Source organism: Struthio camelus, chromosome 10 (genome assembly GCF_040807025.1).
Source record: "Struthio camelus isolate bStrCam1 chromosome 10, bStrCam1.hap1, whole genome shotgun sequence".
In the NCBI taxonomy this organism is placed as follows: domain Eukaryota; kingdom Metazoa; phylum Chordata; class Aves; order Struthioniformes; family Struthionidae; genus Struthio; species Struthio camelus.
The window spans coordinates 23,327,028-23,343,897 of record NC_090951.1 but is presented as its reverse complement, the minus strand read 5'-3'; the positions used below and the strand labels follow the sequence as shown (position 1 = coordinate 23,343,897).

Below are 16,870 nucleotides of genomic sequence, written 5' to 3'. Positions count from 1 at the left end.
CGGGGCCATCCCTGCCGCTGCCAAAGCGGTGCAAGCCCTCCGCTGCTCTCCTTGCAGGTTTCTTGCCTCGTGTAGGTCGCTGGTCGGGACCTGCGCGGGGCGAGGACGGCGGCAGGGCGGCTGGCTCTGTCCCTGGGGCCACGGCTACCTTTGCCGCCGTTGTGACTTCTCTCTTGGACCGGCTGCAAGGCGCTGAGGTGAGGCGGAGGGGGGCGTCCCGCGGGGCTGCAAGGGCTCCCTGCAGCGCCCGGCTTCCCCGGGTGCCGTGGGCTGGTGTCACCCCACGGCGCCTCTGCCCTCCTGCCGCACCTCGTCCCGAACCGCTGATGCCGCTGGTGATGCTGAGCGGACGGCGCTGGGCCGCCGCGAGGACGGCCGCGAGCCGCGTCCTGGTGGCGCTGGCCCGTTCCCGCTTGCCTGCCGTGGTGTCGGCGCTGCAGGGCCACGCGAGGGCCCTGGAGGAGCCGGCGGCGGAGCTTGTCCTCGTCACCCTGCGCGACCTGGCTGCCCACTGCGGTACGGCCCCCGGCCGGCTGCTCCGGGTGACGGTGGGGGAGAGGCGGGAGAAGGGGCTCCTCGCCCTGTCCCAAACGCTCGGGGCCGGGCTGGAGGGGGGCACGCGCCGGAGACCAAAGGCGCCGCCCTGCCCTCTCTGCAGCCCTGCAGTGCGCACCCTTGGCGGCCACGACGCTGCCGGCCCTGGGTGGCGCGCTGAGTGAGGCGGGCGGCTGCTGCGCGCTGGCTGCGGCGGTGAGTGTCGGTGCCGGGGCCCTGCGGGGGCGCTGCGGGGCGACCGCTCGGGGAGGAAGGAGCCGGGGCCGCCGCGGGCGGCGAGGCCGGGCAGAGGCAGCGGTGCGTGGGGGCGGGAGAGGGCAGGAAGAAGGCCATGTTGCGGCCGCGGCGTCGCCGGCCGTGGCGTGACGCCTCCCCGGAGCCAGCTCTCCTCCCGAGCCGAGGCCTGGCCGGCCTGGCGCGGGGGCCTCCCGCCGGCCTGGGGCCTGGCGCGAGGCAGGTCTCCGGCCGCTCAGAGGCTTTGCTGCCATCCCGTCTCCCTCCGGGTGCTGCAGCTGTGGAGCAGTGGTGCTGGGGCGTCAGCGCGTACTTGGGCCAGCGGGAGAAATGTGCCTTCCCTCGCCTGGGGGCCGCCCAGCTCTGCGCCCCCATCTCCCCGCTCCTGTGCTGGGCGAGCCGAAAGTGGCGGGGCTGCGAGGAGGAAGAGGTGAGCGCCGCTGCTCTCACCACCACGGGGCCACGGGCCGGGGCCAGTGGGGCGGCGCTGGGCGAGGAGTCGAAGGGAGCAGGCGGGCCGCGAAAGCGCCCCGAGCCCCCGCGCGGCAAGGGCAGGCGGGCACCCGGGGCAGGCCAGCGCTGGAGAGACCCTCAGCCCGCGGCGCGGCGCCGTCCCTCGGCAGGTCAAGCAGGCCGTCCTTGGAGTGACGGCTGCCATGATGGGCGTCCTGCTGCACGCCGAGGAGCACTGCCAGCGCGCCTGGGAGCAGCTCCTCTGGCTGCTGCACCAGTATCGAGAAGTGCGGCAGCCCTTGGCGGTGACCACGGTGAGGGGTGACGTGGGGTGCGGCGTGGCCGGGGGCCGTGGGGGTGCGGGCAGGCGTCGGGGAGCTGCGGGGTGCCCGGAGGAGCCGCGGCCCCTTTGGGCACGAGCGCGAGAGCCAGGGCCTGAGGCTTCCTGGGCTCTTGCTGCAAGAAACCAGCAAGGGGGGAGAGCCAGAAGCCCCGTGCGAGCTGGGCTTTCCCTGGACGTGGGCTCAGGCCGCGGCATCTCGCCGCGATGCCGGTTCCTCCCTTTCCGGGCAGCTGGTGGTGAGAGCCCCCCTCTCCCTCTTGCGCTGCCTTGCAGAGTCTCAGCTACTTCCTAGAGGCCGTGGTGGGCGCTCGGACCCTCGTGCCCCGGGCCTAGCTTCTGGCCATCAACGCTGCTGTGCACCAGCAGGTAAGGCCTGACGCCGCGTCGCTGGCCTGCGGCTCCCGGGCAGCCTCAGCTGCTGCAAAGCTCTGCGTGCGCCCGGGGCTCTGGGCTTTGGCCGTGGGTCCGCGCCCGGAGCTGCCCGTGAGACGAGAGCTGACAGCGCGGCTCCTTTCCATCCCTCTGCGCCGATCCGGCTTTCTCTGAACGGCACCTTGTTCCCGCAGCTCTGTGATGAGATCGAGCCGCCCAGCCCAGAGCACAAAGCAGAGCTGTGCCGCTGCACTGTGCTGCAGGGTAAGGGCAGGAGAGGCCGCGCCGTGCTGCCGTGTGCTGGCAGCTCTCTTGCAAACCTGCCCGTGTGGGAAGAGGCTGGTCGCTAATGGCGAGCGTGATTTCTTCCCCGCAGCCCAAATTTGCCCAGAGGAGACGATCGTGTTCCTGTACTGCAAGCTGAGGAGCAGGAGCAAGGCTGATCGCGTGGCAGCTGTGGAAGTGCTGCAGGCTCTGGTCCGCTCTGCAGGTCAGTGGCCCAGGCCAGAGAAATGCAGTTCCCCCGGGGTGCTGCTGCTTCCTCTGATGTCGCAGTCTGGCCCTGCTTTGCACGAGAAGCTGGGCAGCTGTGAGGAATCCCTCCGGAAATGGGGGCTCGGCCTCAGCGCACACCTCTCCTTGTCCCTTGCAGCCACCGAGACGAGGGAGAAGCTGCCCCTGTTTGCAAAGTTGGTGCAGTCTGTGTGCGGGGACCCCACGGTCCAGGTGAGCTGGTTTGGGCAGGGAGGGTGCTGCTGCAGGGGCAGAGCCACCCTTTCCCTGGGGCAGAGCCTGGCGGGGCTGTAGCAGCAGGCAAAGGCAGGGTCCGGGGTGAGAGCCTGGTGGCGATGGTGGAGCGTGGGCTGCTGCTGCACCCTCGTCGTCTCGGCCCGGCCAGAAGGGCTGCAGCGCTGCAAAGGCAGCTCCCCTGGGGCTTTGGGCCGGGGTGGTAACTGGAGCCTCGGTGGCAGGTGCAGATGGCAGTTCTGCATTTCATCGGGGAGCTGCTGCGCTCCAGTGCCCCGGGCTGCTCAGCGTGGGACAAAAGCTCTTGTCACACATCTTGAAGATGTGTGGCGCACATCTTCAGCGAGTTCAGCCGGGCCTCGGGCAGACTGGTAAGGGCAGAGCGCGACACCCAGGCTGCTTTCCGCGTCCCGGCTGTGCCGCGCTGCCGTGGGTGTCGCTGGCAGCGGGGAGCCGGGCGCAGCAGATCCTCCGCAGCACTGGCGTGGCCTTGCATTCACCGGGCACCGCGGGGCCTGGGAAGGGGCAGTGACGGGTGTTTCCCACCTCTGTCTCGCAGGCGTCGGGGAAGCCTCTGTGCAGTGGAAGCCCGGGAAGAAAGGGCTGTTCAGCGACTGTGCGGGCACGTGCTGGGCACGCTGGACGTCTCTGCCGGAGGGGTGGCCAAAGTGAGTTGTCCTCCGCCTGCCGCTGCTTCTTGCCTGGGGATGCTTTTGCTCGCCTTCCCCGTGGCCCGAACCTCTCCCCTGCCACGCTGCGGAGCGCGCATGACTCACGCCAACGCGCCCGTCCTTTCCGTGCGTGCGCTGCATGAGTGGTGGGGTTGGGCGTGCCCGAGGCTTCCCTGTGTGCGCTGGGACCCCCCATCTTAGCCATTAAAGCAGCAGCGAAGAGCTGGGGTTTCGCTCTGGGGCCAGACTTGCTCGTTCAGCACGTGCTGCGGCTGACGCAAGCCCCGCTGGGCACGCGTCTTGGCTGCGTCCCATACATGAGATGTAGGGGCTGGTGGGGCCATAGGGATCCTGTGCGCCTTTGCCGTGGGGGGTGACCTGCCCCTGGGGGAGCTGTGCCGGCAGCTCTCCCCAACCGGGCAGCCAAAGGGAAGGCGAAAGGGGTGTGAAGCAGGGTGGGCGAGAGGGAGAGAAGGTGGAGGAGGAAGCCAGGGCGAGAGCGGAGCTCCTGAGCTAGGAAAGACCCGAGGCCGAGGGGCTGGGCCGGTGCCGGAGGAGCAGCCATGCCAGGGGAAGTGGGAGGGAGCGGCAGAAATGCCGGCATGCCCAACGGCCTGCTTCTTGCCTGCAGCTCCTGTGGCCGAGGCTGCTGCGGCATGTGGTGCCAGCCCAGCACGCTGGCATGCTGGTCCCGCTCTGCCGCTGCCTGTGTGCCCTGGCCGAGAGACAGGAGAGCGCAGAGCGTGAGGAAGAGGAGGTGGCGTCCGAGGCCCTGGAGCCTGTGGAGCAAGGTAGGGAGCAGAAAGTCCTGGTGCGCTGTGCCAGGCTGGGTGGTATTAGGGCGGTGCGTGTCCCTGGCACCCCCTGCGTGGGCTCAGCCTGCTCTCACTGGGGGTCCAGGGGCTGGTTCCTGCCATGCCGGAGCTGCCTTCGTCGGCAGCCGTTCAGCCACGGGAGCCCAGCAGGGCCGGTGTGGAGGTGGCGCGGCCGGGGTCCCCTGCAGCCCCGCGTGGGGGTGTGGGACGTGGGACATGGCGTGGGCAAGGTCCGGCAGGGCTGGGCGTCTCACACAGCCTTTCTTTCTGCCCGCAGCCCCTCTGCCGGCTCCCCAGGCCCTGCTGGCTCGCCTGCTGGTGAGTAGCTGGTCCCCGGGGAAAGAGCTTTTGTGGCCGGGCTGAGGGGAGAGGCCAGGAGAGATGGTGCCAAGGCCAGTGCCGGCACCCCGGGAGGAGGCAGGAGCTGTCGGAGGGTGCCTGAGCCTCCCCTGCCTGTTGGGGGCTCCTGCTTCTCCTGGGGGACAGCAGTGCCCAGGCGAAGACATCGGCTGCCTGCTGCCAGCTGCGGCTCTTGGGGCAGGCGCGAGCCCGTCTCTCTCCTGCCCTGGCCTAGGTGGTGGCGGCGGTGTCTCCGCACGCGAGCGGTGGCCGTGGAGCGGCGGCCCCGCAGCTGCTGCAGGCGCTCCCCAGCACGATCCATGGAGCCGTGGGAGCAAAGTGGGCCGCAGAGATCCCCCTGCTGCTGCAGCACCTGGCAGGTAAAGTGTTGGCAGGCGGGAGAGGCTGGGGGGGCGGAGGGGCAGGAAAATGCCTTCAGCTCCCCAGCCTGGTGGAGGGGAACGGTCCCGGGTTTGCCAGCACTTGTCAGCCCGCTGGCCTGAGGCTGTGGGGCTTTGGACGGCAAAGACCACCCCTGGGCTCTGCTGTGGAGCCCGCTGGAATAACGGCGAGGGCTTTTGCTTCCTCTGGCTTTGCAGGAACAACCGCAAGCTCCCTGCACGTGGCCGAGTGGGAGAGCCTTCTGCTTAAGGTACAGTGTCCCTGTGGGGCCCCAGCTGGATGGGGCAAATGAGGGGACAGGAAAAGTGGGTGGGAGGAACCTGGGGGCTCCCTGTTTGGGCACTGAATGGCACGGGCGCTTCCCGAGCAGCCTGCGCCTGCCCCAGCCATGGGTGCTGCGCGCTCAGAGGAGCCGCTCTCGGCGCGTTGGGCATAGCTGAGCACAAATGCAGCCAGAGACCGGGGCAGAGGCCTCCGGAGCAGCCCTGCGCCGTGGCACCACCTGCTTCTGGCATGTGCCGAGCCCAGGGGGCTCGAGTGGCACTTTTGGGGAAGAGCGAGAGGCAGGTTGCAGGAGGGGTGGTTGGGGGAGGGGGGAGGGGAGACAGATTGCCATGAGGGGGAGCTCCGCCCCGACAGTCTCCAGGGCCATTTGGATGTGCAAAGGCCTCGGCAAAGGGCAGGGGAGCGTTTGCTTCATCTCCTGCTTCGCCCTAGTTCCTGCAACCATCGCTGGAGCTCATTGAGAATGAGGCCTGGACTGTGGGCCTGAGCCAGGAGCTGAGCCGGCAGCTGAGCAGCTCTCCCCGCCTGTCCTGGGAGAAGGTTTGTTCCCTGTGCGGCGTCGCTGCTGCTCGCTCGTGCACCCGAGGACTGCGACAGCAGAGCCCTGGGAGGCTCAGCCTGGGGTGAGGGCTGGCAGTGGCGCTCTGCCCTGCGGGCTGGTTTTCCTGCTGCCCACTCTCTTTCCCAAAAAGGCACTTCCCCCCCGTGCTGAGCTGGTGGCGGGGCCGCCAGTGGCCAGCTGGTGGCCAGTTCGCTGGCTGCTGTTGGGGCTGGTACTGCAGGCGTCTTGGCAGGTCCCAGCACGGGAGGGTGTGCCGTGGCCTGGCCCTCTCCTGCCAGGTCAGGCTGTCCGCACAGCCAGGGCTCGGCCTCTTCTCTTGCAGTGCTTCCTGTACAAGGCTCTTGGCACAGCCCTGGCAGCTTGTGGGTGCCTCAGCTACGTGCAAGAGCAGACACAGAAATATCTAAAAGAAGCCAACTACCTGGAGCTGTGGGAGGCACAGGTGAGGTTTCCTTGTGTCGCCCTGCCTTCCCGCGTGTCCTCGGCTTGTCCCCAGGGCAGAGGGGCTCCGTGTGGCCTGCTCCAGCCCTTGCTGGTTTTCTGCTCACTGCTGTTTCCCGTGAGAAAGGTCCTGGTGGAGCTGGCCAGGGCTCAGCGTTGGGGCTGGAGCGACTCCCTGTTTCTGCTGCATTGCAGGGAATGATTTCAGTTGTGTCCCGCTGTGCCGAGAGCCACTTCCAGCTGGCCTTGTCCTCGGTGAAGGCGTTCATGGGCACTTTGAAACACCAGAAGGTAAAGGGCCTGGGGGCTCATTGCGGGGAGCTGCTGGAGGTGCATGGGGAGACGAACCGCCGGTCGGATGCGGGGCAACTCCCACCTTGGGAGTGCGTGGAGTCCCGGGCACAGCTGGGGCCGTGGGCTGATGACTCGGTGCTTCTCTGGCGAACCTCCAGCAGAGCAACTTGGTGAGGACCCGCGCTGCTCGTGCTGCGCTCATGGTGGTCTACAGCAGGATGGCACTGCGCGCCCCCAGGGAGCAGCTGCTGGCCCATGTCAGGAGAGACATCGTGGGGAACGTCCTGTGGCTCTACCAAGAGGGCTGCCAGGTGGGTGCTCGGGGTGCAGGGCAAAGCCACCCAGGTGACACCAGCTCCGGCCTTGCCTCGCCCTTCCTGTGCGCGCCTCTCCCGTCGCAGCTGTGCCGGCGCTGCTCGCCCTGCTCCCCTGGGCCAGGGTCCGCAGGGGTCTTTCTGTCCGGCAGCCAGGGCAGCTGATTCCCTCCCCGTGGGAGGCTCTTTCCCAGGAGGGGAGAGGAGGTTTCCCTCCTGGGGTGCAGGTGCCAAGCTGGGGTCCGCTAGGCTCCCGGAGGGTGCGGTCTCCCAGCGATGTGCTTGGAGGCAGATTCTCCCCAGCCCCGCTGCTTTCTGCCCTCGGCCCTTTGCAGAGCTCAAAGCATGTTTTCCTCCCCTGGGATCAAGGACGCACAGCTGAAGCTCTCCCTGGTGCAGAGCGTCACTGAGATCAGCCTCGCCATCGGGGCTGTGGGCGCCTGCCCCAGGTTTGAGCTCTGCCGCAAGCGGGAGCTGCTGCAGACCCTGCTGGTGAGTGCCCGGAGCCAGGGCCGTCGCGCAGAGGAGCTGTGGGCTCTGCCGTGGGGTGGGTTTGCCCAGAGGCGGGATGGTCTCCTGGGGCAGCGCGTGAGCTCCCGAGCTCCCTGAGCCCCATCCCCGGGTGGCGGGGCACTTGGGTGCTGGCGCATGAGGCCATGGCAGGGGGCGTGGTGCGGTGTGTCTGGGTGCTGGCGAGCTGCCGTCTCGTCCTGCGGGACCTTTGTGGGAGCTGCAGAGGTGGTGGGGCTGGTGTCTGCAGGGTCTGGCAGAAGAGCCTGTGGCTGGGGCAGGTGGGAGGGCTCTCCTGTGCCCCTGCCCACTGCCCACTTTGCGCATGTCTCCTCTGTAACTTGCGGGAGGTGATTCAGGAGGAGCCGCAGGAGTCGCCGGTGTGCCCCCGGGCCATCGTGGCCATCGAGCAGTTGAGGTAGGGTCTGTCCCCGGGGCTGTGGGAGTCGCTGCGTGTCCCAGCCCAACTGGTTGGGCTGGGCTGGGGCTGTGGGCATTGGATTTGGGGCTGTCAATCAGGACAAAGCCAGTTGTCCTTTGACTCGCTCTGGAGAGTGCTAGTAAGCCTGCTCTCTGTCTCCTCTCCCTTTTTTCTCCTGACAGCAAGGTGAAGCCCCATCTGAGGAGGGAGGAAAACTGCAGCCTCCTGGCTCAGTGCTTCCAGGGCGTCATTTGCCTTCATCACCCGGAGCAGATGGATGAGGAAGGGGAGACAGCGGCAGCTGCTCCGTGCGCACCGGTACCCGCTGGCCCTTCTCGGCCGCCCCTCGGTGGGGGTGCAGCTCCAGGCTCCCCGCGTTCTGGCAGCCACTGGCTGTGCTGGTGTCTGTGTGGGGTGCCCAGCCTCAGTCCCCCTTTCTGGTGTCAGGGTGTGCATGCGCCGTCCCTGCGAGCACTGGGCCAACTCATGGCAACCCTTCTCCAGGCAGAGCCAGCCCCTGTCTGCTTCAAGGACATGGTGCAGGTGAGTATCCCCGGGGTGGCGGGGAAAGTGTTGCCACTGCCAGAGTGGAGCAGAGCCGTGGGGATCCTTGCCCGTGGGGCTGGTCCGAGGAGGAGAGCTTCCCTGTGACTAGGTGCAATGCCCCCCTTTGGCGAATAGGCAAATGGTCCTAGGTTCAGGCCCCCTTGGCCTAATTTGGCATCCAAGCTTTTCCCAACGGCAGCAGCTTGCTTGCAGGCAGCTCAAAGTGTCCTGCAGAGCCTCCTAGGTGAGCCAGAATTTCTCCCCAGGAGCAGCTGTGAGCAAAGGGTGCTACACAAGTCAATGGTGCCCACAGCGAGAGCCTGGAGCGGGTAAGGCCCCGCGGGGAAGGGCTCCTCGCCTGGGGCCGGGGCCCCCGGAGAGATTGGGGCTGTGGAGGCGGCAAGGCTGGGAAGGGAGGGGCTAGAGGGGGGCCCTGGCGGGAAAGACGCCTGTGGTGAGACGGGTCCACCCGTGCCCAGGTCCTGCGGCGCTGGCTCACCTCGGCCCACGCATGCGAGCGGGAGAGGGCCCTGCAGGTCTGCGTCCAGCTGCTGGGTGCTTATGAAGAGCGATGCGAGCACAGGGTGAGCAGGGACCCCACGTGCAGGGAGCTCTGCCCGGGCAGGTGCCGGGTTGTGGGTCTCCCGGGGCTGCAGGGCAGCCCCTCATTTGCCCCCCTCCCGGCCACAGCTCAGGGGCAGCATGGCCGGGAGAGGGCGAGCAGCTGTGGGGGCTGCCGGTGACCTTTTTGCCTGCCTCTTGCTCCTGCAGCGAGGCCATGCGTGCGAGCAGTTCGGCTCCCTGGTGGGACTGCTGGGGCCTTTGACGTGCGATGCGTCAGCCACGTCCCGCTGGTGGGCAGCGACCTGCCTCGGCCGCCTGCTCCAAATAGGAGGTGAGGAGAGCAGGCAGGGCCGTCCCCTGCTGCTGTCTGAGGGCAGGACATCGTGTCCCCAGCGCCAGGGACCGTCCTCCTCTGCAGCCGGCCACTCGCCTGGCTAGCAAACCTGCTGCGCCGCGTTCGGGGGGGGCCCTGCCTTCGCCGTGGCCTTTGCCACGCTCCCAGGTCCTCCTTTATCCGCATGCGGGGCCGGAGGTTCGCTCCCCATGAATGTGACTCTCCTTTCTCCCAGCTCCAGCCAAGACCACAGACGTGGCGCCCTGGCCCAACGAGATCAGGTGCCTGCGTGAGAGGCTCAACACCATCAGCTCGGAGTCTCTGCTCGTGACCTCCGCCAACACTGCGAAGGTAACTGGCCCCCGAAAAGTGGGGAGGGGGCCATGGTGTGTGTGTGTGTGCATGTGCATGTACATGAGAGCGCTGCTGTCAGGACGCGAATTTTGCATCCGAGTAACCTGTGACGTGGTCTCCTCTGTTTCTGATTTCTCCCCAGCTTGTTTGCAAATATTTCCCCCCAGCCCAGGCCACAGACTTCACGAGTACCATTTTGGAGAGCTTGCTGTGTGGCAGGCCTGTGTGTGCGTGGGCCGCTGGGCAGTGGATGCTCACCTTTCTGGGGGAGTGCAGAGAGCAAATCTCCCAGAGAGCGGCGTTTTTTTCCATTTGCCTGTGGCTGCTCTCTGTTGCTGGCTGTTGGCCCTGAAGAAGGATGGGGAAAGGCCACACCGAGCCATTCTTTCTTGCCTTCCTGCTTTCAGGTGCCCAAAATCGTGACCATCCTTTCCCCCTGCCTGTGGAGCACGCGGCAGAGCACGCCCAGGGGGTTCGCGCTGCGGGCAATGTTCCTCCTGGCCCGCTCTCACCAACAGCCGGTGCTCGACAGCCTCCTCCAGAAGCGCCTGCCCACGGACAGGTCTGTACCCTCGCCCTTCCCTCTGCAGTCAGAGCCAGCCCCAGGGCGTGCCTGCCTGGGGGGTCCTGGGAGGGAGCAGGTGGTTTTTCCTTGGGAAAGGCTGAGCACTGCAGCACCGTGGGCTCATGTCTCTGTCCTGACCTGGGCATCGCCCGCCCCATTGCAGACAGGGAAGGCGTTTGGCCTCTCGTGAGGGCGTTGCAGGTGCCCGAGGCTAGGGGCTCACAGGCGAGCGTCTGTTCCCTTGCAGTGACACGGTGGAGCTGTGGAGGAGCCTGGGGAGAAGTGCCCTGGGATGCCACATCTTGGTGCACTTAACTGAAAAATTAAGGGCAGCTGGAAAGAGCAGCCATGGGAGCAACTGCTGCACTCAGGAGCTGGGCAGCAGCCAGGCTGCCCTGGAGCCTCACACGGTATGGTCAGCAGCAGTTGCATTTGTGCTGCTTCGCGTCTGCTTTCCAACTCGTGCTTCAGCGCAAGGGAGTTTCATGCCCTTTGCGAGCACCCATGGAGCCTGGCGGGGTGCTGGGGCAGTGGCAGCAATAGCAGTGTGGGGAGCCAGGACAGTTTGCTGCTGCCGGGCCGCAAGGCTGTCGCCGCAGTGACAATTGGAGACAAAAAGCCTCCCAGGCCAGCGGGGGGACGTGGAGGGTGGGAAAAGCCCTTGTTTTTTACCAGGTGGTTCTTGGTTGACTTTCTCTGTAGATCACCTGCAGCCTCTTCGAGGTGGTGTCAGTCCTACGGAACGAGACGCTGGTCCAGCGCCTGCTTCCCTCCCTGCTTCCCAGCCTCCTGGGGCAGGTCAGCGAGACGCTGGGGGAAGAAATGACACTGTCTCTTGGGGAGCTGGGGAGCGACGACACGCCGGGCAGGTGAGGAGCAGCAGGGGCAGGGGTTGGCCTGTGCCCCAGGTCTCTGCTCATGTGGTTTGTGGCCTGCAGGCGTACCCGACTGTCCCAGTGGCCCTGGGCTGCCTCCGCGGGGAGGCAGGACCGGTCGTTGCAGGGCAGTGCACCTGGGCATTTCGCCGCACATGGCGTGGGCATGGGCCGTTCCTGCCCATAAACTCTGTGTTGCCAACTGGGGGGGGCCGTCGCGGGGTTCCCCATAGCACCATGCTCTGCCCACGCTCCTGCTGTGCAACGGCAGGAGCAAATCGGTGCTGTGTGCCACCTACAAGGCACTCTCCCCAAAGTGCTGCTTAGCAGAGCACTTGGGGAGTGCCTTGGGCACCTGGCGTGGAGTCAGCCCAGGGACCCTGGGTTTTCTCCTGCCATCTGTGGGTTAGGGGCAGGACAAAGGGCAAAAATGCCAGTTTTTAAGTTAGCTTGAGACTTGAAGACTGCGGAGCGTCATTTCAGGAGTACTTTGCCTGTCCCTCGGTGGAGTTTAGGATGAGCGAACGAACAGCTCCCCAAGTGGCTGAGTTGCTTTAGCTCTGCCAAAGAGAAATCTGCCCCCAAACTTCTGTGCCTGGAGATTTCTTTGGGGTTTTTTTCCAGCAGGCTTTTTGTGGAGGCGTTAGAGCTGGTGCTGGCGAGGTGCCTGGAGGAGCGCTGGCTGCGGCTGCTCCGGGAGCAGGGAGTGTGAGTGTCCCTGGCAGACTCCCAGGCTCACACCGCCGGCGTGTGTCTCCTGGCGAGGTGAGAGCCCCCACGATGTGTCCTGCCTTGTCGCGGGGGCTATGCCCAGGGAAAGGGCTGCTGGGACCTTCCTTCATGCCCGGGAGCTCTGCTGAGGTGCAGAGCAGCATCTGCATCGGAGCAGGTAAATTTGGGAGTCGCGGCCCGTGGCCGTCCTGTGGGACTGTGTGTCACGAGCCTGCTCGTGCTTTGTGCGCAGTGTGCTGCTCCGCGCGGAGCTCGTCCCGCAGCGCCTGGTGCAGAGCCTCTTCCCGTGGCTGGGTTCACCCTCAGCAAACCTGCGGCTCACGGCCACGGCTTTCTTTGCTGAGGTGAGGCAGCAGGCTGGGCGGGGCGGGCTCAGAGCGGTTCCTGCGTCTTGCCCAGCGTGAATCGCGTCCTGATGCTAGTGGACCCGTGGCTTTATTGCAGCTGGTGAAGGACCATCTGGTGGAGAAGACGAAGCTCCTGAAGCCCCTGCTGAAGGCCCTACTAGAAAGATCACGTGACCCCATCAACACCGTGCGGCAAATGGCCATGAGAGGCGTGGGCAACATGGCCAGTGGAGCACCCACAAAGGTGAGACGGCCTTTTCTGCGCTCTGAGCACAGTCCGAACTCAAGAGGTGCCGGTGGAGAGGTGTGCAGGGCTTGCGGAGCCTGGAGAGATGAGCAGAGGCAGACGTGGGGCTGTACTAAGGCCGCGCTCCTCGCTCTGATGTCAGCAGGGTAGCAAAGGGGAAAGTGGATGCAAAGCGGGGCTCCTCAGGCAGGGGGTTGCTCTGGGCTTGCTCGAGCAAGTGCAGCCCTTGGCGCCATGGTGAAGGGCAGCGGTGGGAGGCAGGGATAGTGAGCAGCTTGTGCACCTGTCGCTCTGCAGCTGCGGAGGCACAGGGCGGCCGTGATGGAGGTGCTGTGCAGGGGCCTGGAGGACGCGGCCAGCACGGAGGTGGCTGCCGAGTGCCTGCTGGCACTGACGAAGGTACTGGGGCGGCTGAAGACGAGGGCCATGGGCTCGGCCTTGGAAGACATCTCCAGGTCCACCCGGGCGTTCCTGGGGGCGGTAAGTGAAGCCGCTCGTTCTCCTGTTGGGCAGGCGAGAGCCGTCCTGGGGCCTCCGCCCCCCACAGGCAGCGCCCCACTGGTGCAGAGCAGTTTGTACGCGGTGCCCGCGTTAGCGGCCTGCCAGATGGGTTTTACTGGTCACAGGAGGAAGAGGTCCTGCGCTTCTCAGCCTTTGCCCTCTACGGCACCCTGGCCTCGTCTGCCTTGGGGAGGAGGGGAGGAGGTCCTTTTTCAGCAGAGAAGTGGAGGAGGCATTTCCCAGCCTCGTGCTGCACCTCCGGGGCCCAGCCCCAGCCGTCTCCAGTGTAAGAGCTCCCGGGGCTCCTTGTGGAGCTGCAGAAAGCCCTGCGGCGCTGGCAGAGCTGCGGTGCCACTACCACCCGTGCAGGGCTGCCAGCATCTCCACAGGCCCTCACTGTCACCGTGGCAGCAAAGTTTCTCCATCGGCGCCCTGGGCAGGTGTGCAGCATCCTTGTGATGACAGGGCCCGATGCTCTTTTTCAGGCGTGCAAGGTCGCTCTGCACCAGTGTGCCCCGTTTCTGGGGTCAAAGAGGGTGCAGCAACGCATCGCTGCAGGTGCCGGGCTGAGCGTGGCTGAGCTGCAGGACAAGGTCTGCGGTCACCTGGTGAGCGAGCGCTGCAACGCGGCCCGCGGCCCTGTGGGCGGCCATACCCTGGCTCCTGCACCGCAGGGCCACCTAGGTGCCTGGCCACAGGTTGGCGGAGGGGCATTTGCAGCCGGAGACGAGTACCTGTGTCCTTGCTTTGCCCTAGGCCCAAGACTGCCCCGCGCTGCTGGAGACGCTCTGCAGCACAGCCCGGAGCTGCTGCATGGGGAGCTACCAGGCACCGCAGGCGGAAGCCATCACCGTCCTGGGTGAGAGACAGCGCCGGGCTCTCATGCTGCTCCTGGCTGTGTCCCCCGGGTCAGGGTTGGGCCTCGGGGCTGAGGTTGGTTTTGGGGCCAGGGCTGTGCGCTGATGGCTGCATTTTCTCATGTGCCAGGCATCCTCCTGGACATGGCGCCAGCTGAGCGGCTCCAGCGGTGGGACCTGGCGTTCTTGTGGGGAGGTAGGTGACGGTGACTGAGCTCCTGCCCTGTGGGCTGGGGAGCTGTCCAGAGGCCCCGCGGGTGCCAGGCCGAGGACGCTGGCACCGAAAGCCAGGGGGCACGGGGAGAGGGGACTTGTGTGGTCCCCAGGCTCCTGGCCGGGAAAGCTGCCCCCAGTCCGGCGCCACAGAGCACCGGGGGCCGCAGGGGAAACGGTGGCCGAGCACCCACGGTGCCTCCCTGCGGTGTTGTTGCAGCTCAGCGGAGGTGAGCTGAGGCCCATGTGCGCAGCTGGCGGCAGTTGCAGTGGATGCTCGTGACACAGGTGGTGGTGGGGGCGGGGCCGGGGGTGGGATGGGCGCCAGGGCGCATGCATGGGCTGCCACAGGCGTGCAGAGAGTGCAGTTTGGTCCTTCGTGGCCGCTGTCCGCCCCCTCTCTCCCTCCCTGCCTCGCTCGGCGCCCCCATGGCGGCCCAGGCGCTGGGGGAGAAAAAGAGAGGGACAGAGGAAGGGGAAGGGAAAGGAGAGAGGGAGAGAGAGAAAAAGAAGAAAAAGAACGAGAGAGAGAGAGAGGAGAGAGAAAGAGAAAGAACAGAGAAGAAGAGAGAGGAGAAAAGTGAAGAAAGGAAAGAATGAAAGGGAGAAAAGAGAGGCCAGAGAAAGAGCTAGAGAGAGAGGGAAAGACAGAAGGAGAGAGAGAGAGAAAAGAGAGGAAGAAGAGAGAGAGAGAGGAACAGAGAGACCCAGAGCAAAGGAACCATGGAGAGTATTGCCAAGCAGCCTATTGCTTCTTGCAGCCTTTGCCAACCTGGTGAAATCGCTGTGATGCGAAGCAGCTCCCCGAGTCTCACCTTGGAGAAACAAAAGCAGCCGCAGGACCTTGCGGGTGAGCGGCAGCTGCCCTGCCCAGGAAGGGGCAGCAGATGGGGGCCGTGGCCACAGGACTGTCTATCCGGCTGCAGCGGCAGCCCAGCGCGTGGTGAGCATCACCTGCATTTTCCTTGGGGGGACTCCAGACGAGCGGCACCTCTGCTCGGGGACCTCTGCAGCGGGGGAAAGGAGTCCAGGTTAGGGCTAGGCTTAGGGTCAGGGGAGAGAGAAAGCGTCGAGCCCCGCGTGGAGTGGGGCTGCTAGGGGCATGCCAAAGGAAATGCCCAGCTGCACCAACACTGCTCCCAGCGCACCTGTTTTGTTCAGGCCAAGAACAGGCCTGGTGGGCTCAGGTTCAGGCCCCGCCTGAGATTAGGGCTAGGCTTGGGGTTAGGAGAGAGAGAAAACATCGAGCCCCCTGTGGAGTGGGGCTGCTAGGGGCATGCCAGAGGGCTAGGGCTAGGGAGGAACAAAGAAAGAATGAAAGGGAGAAAGAGGGAGAGAGGGAGGCAAGAGAAAGAGCTAGAGAGAGAGGGAAAGAGAGAAGGAGATAAGAGAGAAGAGAGAAAGAAGAGAGAGGAAGAGAGAGACAGGAAGACTCCAGGCAAATTCCAAGCTGCCATCTAATCGCTACCTGCACGGCTGCCTCTCTGGAATAATTTCAGGGAGGAAAAACCTCTGCAGCTCAGCAGCCGAGGAACCTGTTTCCTTTCCAAAGAGTCACTGCTAGAGATCTGCTCCACGAAAGAGCCATTCATTTCCCATCATCAGGAGTCCCATTACCAGCTGCCTTTTTCACCTCGGAGGAATGGGAGCGGAAGCTGAGGGCCCACTGCCATCTGTAGGGCAGGGGAGTTTCCACAGGCTCACGAGAGTAGCTCTTGCTGAAATCTTGACTAAGCTAACTGGCAAGTATGAGCTATTCAGAGAGGGGAAAAGAGCGGCGGGGGTGGGGGGGGAGGGAGGGAGGAAGGAAGGAGCGCTGGGAGGGGGGGGGAAAGGTTTAGGCTGCAAGGGCAGCAATATGCAGCTGAGAAGTTACCAGCTACTATCCCGACTGTCGTCTTCTCAAATCCCTAACTGAGGGGTAACCGTGCAGACTCTCAAAGGAGTTTTTCTAAGAATATTTTCTAATAGAAGATATGAAAAAAGAAATGAATCCATCTATGAGCAGTATGCATCTGGCCAAAAAGCCAAGGGCTTCCGTGTTGTAGAGCACAGGGGAGAATCCTAGAATATCAGAGGAGTAAGATCAAGCTTCAGTGTCAGGTGAATAGGATCAGTGCTACACTGAGTCCTGCTTATTAGTAACTGAGGTGAGAGCTAACCAGAGCCTTGTGGTTTGCCGAGGGAAATGCAGTCAGCTAGGGTATGTGCTCCAACCATAAAATTAAAGCATTCAGGCATATACACAGAACTAGAGGGACGTCATGAAGTATTTTCCTTGCAGCACGCAACTTGTGAGTTAATTTATTGGGGTGGGGGAGAAGATTTGCAGACGGCTAATAACATCCTGTACTGTTTTGAAATTGGCAGGAGAACACTTTCCAGCTTTCCTTTTCCACTCCTGCAAAGCGCTGTGTCCCACTTCTCAAAGGACTCCAAAGAAGATGAGAGGAGAGAGGAAAAACACCCTCGCACTTCCAGTTCTCCCTGTGTAATCCCTATCCAAGTGCCCAACCTGTTGGCAGAGGCAGTTTCGACATCTCTGCGGTCTCAGTTGTAGAACATGAAGAAAGGCCCTGTAAGAAAGCCTTAATCAAAGCGAAGATTTAAAGTGGAAATATGTAACGTTCCCATCTTACCTATGGAGAAGTTCCACCCCATTGGCTGGGTGTGCACCTCTGTCTTGGCTGAAACAGAACATGGGCTCTCTGGATGAACGTTTCCACAGATGATTTCTTTAGAGCAGTTTTCAGTTATTGCTCAGGACTTTCTCTTTTAACATCTAGAAAAACAAATAAAGCTATTACTGTTGCAGCCAATTATAGACTAACCTCATTCACTTTCCTAGTCTGGGTAGGCCCATGTAAACGTTCAAAGTAATTTGCAGCTAGTTCACTTTGCATCTCAACCTCATTTCAAGAAAAGCAGCCAGCAATGCTTACAAAGGAAACCGTCACTGATTCAATCACAGAGAAAG

The 16,870-nt window shown here is 64.2% G+C and overlaps 2 protein-coding genes and 1 long non-coding RNA gene across 8 annotated transcripts; all 3 read left to right on the top strand.

The window, feature by feature from the left end:
- The first annotated feature begins 3,088 nt into the window (after positions 1-3,088).
- LOC138068439 (uncharacterized) lies at positions 3,089-4,727 on the top strand. Its single transcript, XR_011143253.1, has 3 exons — positions 3,089-3,372; positions 4,007-4,166; positions 4,468-4,727. It is a non-coding gene; the product is annotated as an uncharacterized lncRNA (long non-coding RNA).
- A 1,429-nt stretch (positions 4,728-6,156) lies between these two features.
- On the top strand, positions 6,157-11,777 carry LOC138068437 (maestro heat-like repeat-containing protein family member 2B). 5 transcript variants are annotated; one of them, XM_068955887.1, is made up of 12 exons: positions 6,157-6,220; positions 6,415-6,510; positions 6,672-7,755; positions 7,941-8,076; positions 8,206-8,301; positions 8,784-8,888; positions 9,076-9,199; positions 9,438-9,553; positions 9,964-10,118; positions 10,369-10,531; positions 10,824-10,990; positions 11,621-11,777. In XM_068955887.1, exons 3-12 carry the CDS (start codon positions 7,484-7,486, stop codon positions 11,706-11,708), a joined length of 1,422 nt encoding a protein of 473 aa, XP_068811988.1. In that variant the 5' UTR covers positions 6,157-6,220; positions 6,415-6,510; positions 6,672-7,483; the 3' UTR covers positions 11,709-11,777. The 5 variants fall into 5 exon arrangements, with proteins under 5 accessions (XP_068811988.1, XP_068811989.1, XP_068811990.1 ...); XM_068955888.1 differs by having other exon boundaries at positions 6,415-6,824; positions 7,197-7,755; XM_068955889.1 differs by having other exon boundaries at positions 6,415-7,755; positions 11,624-11,777.
- Positions 11,778-11,953: 176 nt separating this feature from the next.
- On the top strand, positions 11,954-14,824 carry LOC138068438 (protein maestro-like). Of its 2 annotated transcripts, XM_068955891.1 has the most exons (6): positions 11,954-12,319; positions 12,620-12,802; positions 13,309-13,431; positions 13,580-13,682; positions 13,811-13,876; positions 14,655-14,824. In XM_068955891.1, exons 1-6 carry the CDS (start codon positions 12,272-12,274, stop codon positions 14,681-14,683), a joined length of 552 nt encoding a protein of 183 aa, XP_068811992.1. In that variant the 5' UTR covers positions 11,954-12,271; the 3' UTR covers positions 14,684-14,824. The 2 variants fall into 2 exon arrangements, with proteins under 2 accessions (XP_068811992.1, XP_068811993.1); XM_068955892.1 differs by lacking the exons at positions 13,580-13,682; positions 13,811-13,876; positions 14,655-14,824 and adding an exon at positions 12,949-13,109 and having other exon boundaries at positions 12,261-12,319; positions 13,309-13,432.
- Positions 14,825-16,870: the final 2,046 nt, after the last annotated feature.

What these genes read in the sequence shown, in the direction of transcription:
- LOC138068438 (XM_068955891.1), top strand. Translation starts at nt 12,272, where the DNA reads ATGGCCATGAGAGGCGTGGGCAACATGGCCAGTGGAGCACCCACAAAG. An exon ending in CCCGGGCGTTCCTGGGGGCG is followed by an intron (nt 12,803 to 13,308) that starts GTAAGTGAAGCC and finishes GCTCTTTTTCAG; the next exon opens with GCGTGCAAGGTCGCTCTGCA. An exon ending in GGAAGCCATCACCGTCCTGG is followed by an intron (nt 13,683 to 13,810) that starts GTGAGAGACAGC and finishes CTCATGTGCCAG; the next exon opens with GCATCCTCCTGGACATGGCG.
- LOC138068437 (XM_068955887.1), top strand. Translation starts at nt 7,484, where the DNA reads ATGGCAGGGGGCGTGGTGCGGTGTGTCTGGGTGCTGGCGAGCTGCCGT. An exon ending in GTGGCCATCGAGCAGTTGAG is followed by an intron (nt 7,756 to 7,940) that starts GTAGGGTCTGTC and finishes TTCTCCTGACAG; the next exon opens with CAAGGTGAAGCCCCATCTGA. An exon ending in CTGCCCTGGAGCCTCACACG is followed by an intron (nt 10,532 to 10,823) that starts GTATGGTCAGCA and finishes CTTTCTCTGTAG; the next exon opens with ATCACCTGCAGCCTCTTCGA.